The sequence below is a fragment of the Salvelinus alpinus genome, chromosome 16 (genome assembly GCF_045679555.1).
Source record: "Salvelinus alpinus chromosome 16, SLU_Salpinus.1, whole genome shotgun sequence".
NCBI classification, from domain to species: Eukaryota; Metazoa; Chordata; class Actinopteri; order Salmoniformes; family Salmonidae; genus Salvelinus; species Salvelinus alpinus.
In genome coordinates this window covers 14,302,962-14,309,496 of record NC_092101.1, presented here as the reverse complement: position 1 = coordinate 14,309,496, position 6,535 = coordinate 14,302,962, and the positions used below count along the sequence as shown (strand labels likewise).

General features: G+C 40.9%; 1 protein-coding gene across 2 annotated transcripts in view; it reads left to right on the top strand.

The window, feature by feature from the left end:
- Window positions 1-953: 953 nt before the first annotated feature.
- The window catches only part of LOC139540893 (ceramide synthase 1-like), a 47,612-nt gene continuing 42,030 nt past the window's right edge, over window positions 954-6,535 (top strand). Inside the window, exon 1 of one of the 2 annotated variants that reach the window (XM_071344936.1) lies at window positions 954-2,273. In XM_071344936.1, the coding sequence (XP_071201037.1) occupies window positions 2,019-2,273 (255 nt within the window). In that variant the 5' untranslated portion in view covers window positions 954-2,018. The remainder of the gene's footprint in view (window positions 2,274-6,535) is intronic. The other variant, XM_071344935.1, reaches the window with a different exon arrangement.

The following is a 6,535-nucleotide window of genomic DNA, read 5'->3' as shown; positions in this document are numbered from 1 at the left end:
TGCACTTTCCCTGACACCCAAAAGTACTCGTTACATTTTGAATGCTTAGCAGGACAGGAAAATGGTCTAATCCACACACTTATCAAGTGAACATTCCTGGTCATCCCTGCGGACTCACTAAACACAAAAATAAGGAAATGGTGCCGTCTGATAAGGAATTTGAAATGATTTATACTTTCGATTCTTAAGTATATTTTAACCCAAATACTTTTAGACAAACTCAAGTAGGAATTTACTGGGTGACTTTTACTTGAGTCATTTTCTATTAAGGTATCTTTACTTTTCCTCAAGTATGACAATTGGGTACTTGGAGGGTACACACAGTTTATCAATAATTTTTTTGCCTAATAGTTTACCCACCTTTTGCGGAAGAATGTATAGGGAGCGTTACTTTTTTCACCGCGATCAGAGTTTACTCGCCTTTTTCTTCTTTTTTTACCGTTCTATTGAAATTCATGGATTATGGCCCGACGAGACCTCACTAGAGGTAGACAATGTTTCTCCCTTTATGTGTTTGAAATGATACATTTTGTAAATCAGTGGGCCATTAAATTCATGAAAACCTTGCAACGTTGCAGTGCTTGGTTCTTGACAGACTCTAACCGGTGTGTCTGGCACCCTACTACCATACCCCGTTCAAAAGCACTTACATATTTTGTCCATTCATGCTCAGAATAGCACACATACACAATCCATGTCTCAAGGTTTAAAAATCCTTATTTAACCTCTGTCCTCCCCTTCATCTACACTGATTGAAGTGGATTGAACATGGAGTAAATGCATTTCATAGTATTTTAATGTGTTTTCTGGAACAGTCGACATCGTGTTGTTGATGTGCATCGTTCTGCTGTTACATGTTGCGCTGTCGCTTTAAATTATCTCAGTTTAAAAAAAAATCCCAGTAGTTGAAAGTAGTGGGCCATAATTACGTCACAGCTCCTCTGCTTTTTCTTCATTCAATTAGTTAGAATGGTTTTAGGTGCGGGTGCTGAACATTATAGTCGTGCCAGTAAAAACGTTTACTAGCAGTACTTTTAATATTGTAACCAGAGAGGTTTCAAGTGCCGTGTGGAATCATGTTCTACATTGATTCCCATTAAAACAGCACGCATTTTTCTGTCACTTGTCAAGACGCAGCATCACAGACACAGCATCACAGACACCGCAGGACACGACTAGCAGCGGAACGACAGAGGAAGGCGAACATTGTGAGCATATCTGGACTTTTATCGGCGTTACTGGTTATTTTCTTAGCATTAGAAATGTTTCAGGACCACTGGTTTGGTATCTGTTAGGAATAGGTTATTCTAGTTGATGAAATGACGAAGATATGTTATATAAGGCGAATAACGGAGATCAGACAGAATTTAACGTTGGCCTCACAAGAATCGCATGTGATACCTCGACTGTACTGCTCTCTAGTATGGCACATCTTTAGTTTAGGTAGCTATCCAGATAGCTAATAATACTTACTGGATTTGTTTTTATTGGAACACGAACGTGATTTTACAGTTACATCTAATCTCTAATAGATTCAACTGACGTTAGCTAGTTTGGTAGCCGTTTTAAATGCTGGTGTATCCGGTATTGTGTACATTTAATTTAGCGAGCTAGGCGTCTAACAAGCTAACGTTACCAACATTTTGATGTAGTATGCGTAAAAGAAGAATTGCCAAAATTCTGGCCAATGTTTACTAGGTCATAGAATACAGTAGCTTGTAATTCTAATAATTATAGCTAGGTAATTAACGTTGGCTATTAAATAAATCCAGCCGGTTTACCCATGGTTTTTGTTGGTTTATAATCCAATCAGACATAAATTGTCTTCATGTGAAATGAGCCCACGTCCTAATTTAGAAACAAAGAATTAACATTAGGCCACTTGAGACTAGGTTAAGCTGCTTAAAGTTTTTTTTTTCGTTTTTCGTTTAGCTTTATAACTAGCTAGATACAGTAGCTTGAAAACGTCGGGATCTTGCCTGGCTACCTTCTAAATCGCCGTTTTCCGTGCCGCCACAATGGACAGTCACACCGATGATGACAGTATGAGAGTCGGGGAGGTGGAACCCATGCCTGGCTATACGGGTCTCGTAACGAGAGCGTCTGCTGTGATGCTCAATGCCTTGAGAGACTGCAGCGCGTGCGGTCTAGAGCTCTCTAAAAGGACGCTCCTGGATAACGCTTATATTACATGGACCGAAATCGGCCTTTTCTTCATGTGCGCCGTTATGTGGACGCAGATACGACGGGGACTAACAGAATGTCTGTTCAAGGTAGATACACCCCCACACCCAGCCTTCCCCTCAATTTTGCATACTATACATTCACATACACTATTCTTCACGAAATACATCATTTCCCTCTTTACTTCAAGAACCATGAGCCTTATTCTCGTTCCCTAATTACAGGAGCCTTCTATCAGAGTTCAGCCTTCATTGGGTGTTTATAAAGGCGTTTATGTCACATGTTTCATATACCTTGCAGTATTAGTGAAATAAGATAACCATTGTATTTCAATTATGATGAATTACATTTCACTTTTCAAGCCCACCACAGGTTATATGAAACACTGGTCCATTTCTCTCTGGTATAAAAACATAAATTATTCTCCTTGCTGAATTCAACAATTGTTGTCTACTGTACTGGGGCTTGTCCTCCTGACAAGTTCATCATGATGCCCATCAAATTGAAGCATATGAGGAATACCTTTGTTCTGAGGAAGGCCTACACGCTACACTCAGATACCTTTAGTGTCTCAGTGTGTGTCAACTTGTAGTTCCCAACCAGGGGTTCTACGAACACAGGGGGTACTTGAGAACACTAATGAGACCATAGGCTTAATGGTAAAATGCACGAGAGGGTACTTTATGCGTACTCCGGGCAGAGCAAAATTCACTGTTGTAGTCAAAATCAGGATCAGATACCAGGAAACTGATTCACTAAGACTACGGAAACCCTTCACCTCAGCTGATGACTCTGCAATAAAATATTAACTCCCGGGTTACAAAGACCAGAGCAGAGATGTGGCAAGCAAGCTTTGCTGAGGAGATTAAGGACACATACATGGAAGCCACAGACAGCACATTTTTTCTAAGAGAGTAGACTATCTAGAACCTCAAAGGGTTCTTCGGCTGTCCCCATAGGATAACCCTTTGAAGAACGCTTTTTGATCCAGGTAGAACCTTTTTGGGTTCCATATAAAACCCTTTCCACAGAGGGTTCTATCTGGGAACCCAAAAGGGTGGTCTTATGGGGACAGCCGAAGAACCCTTTTGGAACTGTTTTTTTCTTAAGGCCGTAGACTGATGAGGAAATCAATGCATGTGAGATCTACCACTATAGTAGCATTATCTCTCAAGCTACTGTCACAGCACATTTACATTTACATTTAAGTCATTTAGCAGACGCTCTTATCCAGAGCGACTTACAAATTGGTGCATTCACCTTATGATATCCAGTGGAGCAACCACTTTACAATAGTGCATCTAACTCTTTTAAGGGGGGGGGGGGGGTTAGAGGGATTACTTTATCCTATCCTAGGTATATCCTATCCTAGCACTAACACAAGCGGGCTAAGACAGTGGTTTCCTGGTGCGTGCTCAAACTATCATCAAAAAAGCAATATTCAGCAATTCTAGGTTGTTTTGTCATTTATTTTCGAGTAGCCTAGTAGCTAGCGTCTATTTTATTTTTCCCCACACACATTCAGTCAGTTATCCATCAATGAATGTGTTACACCTCATTAGCATATCTTTGCCTATCAAATGAATGAATACATTCATAATCCTCCCAGCTTTTGGCTCCATGACAGTAGTAGGGGACTCAAAGCTCTGCTGAGAGATACACAGACTCTGACTCTCCCGCCAGGGGTATCATTTCAGCTAAACCAAGAGTATGGCAAAGTGACAGGGGAAGGGGTTTTGTATTCAGACCCCTTGACTTTTTCCACATTTTGTTACGTTACAGCCTTATTCTAAAATTGATTAAATAAATGTTTTCTATCATCAATCTACACACAATATCCCATAAGGACAGAGTGAAAACAGGTTTTTAGAAAAATGATTACTTTAAAAAAAACAGATACCTTATTTACATAAGTATTCAGACCCTTTGCTATGACACTCGAAATTGAGCTCAGGTGCATCCTGTTTCCAGTTTGGAAACACCAAGACTGTTCCTAGCGCTGGCCGCCCGGCAAACTGAGCAATCGGTGGAGAAGGGCCTTGGTCAGGGAGGTGAACGAGAACCCGATGGTCACTCTGACAGAGTTCCTTTATGGAGATGGGAGAACCTTCCAGAAGGACAACCATCTCTGCAGCCCCCTACCTTTATGGTAGAGTGGCCAGACGGAAGTCACTCCTCAGTAAAATACATGTGACAGCCTGCTTGGAGTTTACCAAAAGGCACCTAAAGGACTCTCACAACATGAGAAACAAGATTCTCTGGTTTGATGAAACCAAGATTGAACTTTTTGGCCTGAATGCCAAGCATCACGTCTGGAGGAAACCTGGCACCATCCCTATAGTGAAGCATGGTGGTGGCAGCATCATGTTGTGGGGGTGTTTTTCAGCGGCAATGACTGGGAGACTAGTCAGGATCGAGGGAAAGATGAACGGAGCAAAGTACAGAGAGATCCTGGATGAAAACCTGCTCAGGACCTCAGACTGGGGTGAAGGTTCACCTTCCAACAGGACAACAGAGCTAAGCACACAGCCAAGACAACGCAGGAGTGGCTTCGGGACAAGTCTCTGAATGTCCTTGAGTGGCCCAACCAGAGCCCGGACTTGAACCCGATCGAACATCTCTGGAGAGACCTGAAAATAGCTGTGCAGCGATGCTCCCCATCCAACCTGACAGCGCTTGAGAGGATCTGCAGAGAAGAGTGGGAGAAATTCCCCAAATACAGGTGTGCCAAGCTTGTAGCGTCATACCCAAGAAGACTTGAGGCTGTACAACAAAGTATTGAGTAAAGAAAATAGTTATGTAAATGTCAAACATTTCAGTTTTTCTTTTTTTATAAATTTGCTAACATTTCTAAAAAACCGTTTTTGCTTTGTCATTATGGGGTATTGTGTGTAGATTGATGAGGGGAAAATATTATTTAATCAATTTTAGAATAAGGCTGTAACGTAACAAAATGTGGAAAAAGTCAAGGGATCTGAATACTTTCCAAATGCACTGTATATCGATTATCACGTTGAAATCAATAGCTCGGTAGGGGGAGATGAGGTTGCGTGACCTGTTAAAACTAACACAGCTCTAACTCACAGAATATAGGAATAATGTGTACATCACTGGTTAGAGGACAGTTTGTAGAAGACATCTAGCTACATTTTGAAGGGATGCATTTTGATTCAAGTGGGTCGCCAACGTGGTAAGTGTAGCGCAACACTTTTTGGGTAATTACTTCCATCGATATCACGCTGAAATCAATAGAACACGTTTTGGAGTGTAGCACTTTTTAAACTAACACTATTCAAAGGCTACACGGAAACTTGAAATAACCTACACATCGTTGGTTGAATGAGAACTTGTAGAAGGCTTATATCTATATTTTGGAATGTTGGATGTTGATTTCGGGAGGCTGCCATCACGGGAAAGGGAACAGACCACTATTTCTGTTAGTTAACGTAAACCCAGGGATGGGCAACTTTAATGTAAAACATTGTGAGCAAAACGTTTTAGTGGCCCCCCTCTTGACAGCAGAGATTTTGGAGTTTTTGTTTTGGAGTTAATTTCGTGCAATTCTATACATTTTATCTTGGGGTGTAGAGAAAATGTTGCCGTTTTAAAGCAAGTTTGCTGCAATTCTACACATTTTGCCATGGGGCGGAGAGGAAAATGAACTGTTTTACACTTCATTTCCTGCAATTCTACACATTTTGCCATAGGATGGAGAGAAATGTTTGCTGTTTTTGATATGATATCTGAGTGAGACTGACTAACAAAATCATTGGGGATCCCTCATCCAGTAATTTGACCATGATAAGTTTAGATAGTTTAGCGGCCAGTCAATTTAGCAATCTAAAAGATGTTAGCTGTCATGGGCTAATAGAGTGACTATCAGTGACTGACATAACAGAAGAAGAACTGCTGATGCACGACCACATTTCGAAATTGCACCTTGTGTATTCTACTATTCTAACTCGCAACAGTAAGTTGAGACCCCGACTGAGTAAAACAAGAAAGAAAATAGGGGTGGCCACCAGTTGCCCATCCCTGACTTAAATTAATCATGACGAGGCATAGGATATCAACAGTGTAAACAGTTGGCTGCTATTTAAGTGATTGTTTGTCAAATCCATGTATTGGTGTGTGGCCAGCGACTTTTATAGAGAGGCCGCATCAAATTTGTTGTGCCATTTCAGTCCTGCGAATCCCAACGTGTGACAAAATCAACAGTAACAAACCAAAGATATTGATCTATTTTAAGCAATCAGTCTTATGTCATCATGGTGACTATAAACCTTTATAATAATATCACCAATCTGAGGTAAAATGGATGTGTAATTCCACTCAATTCTTTGAGGTGAAA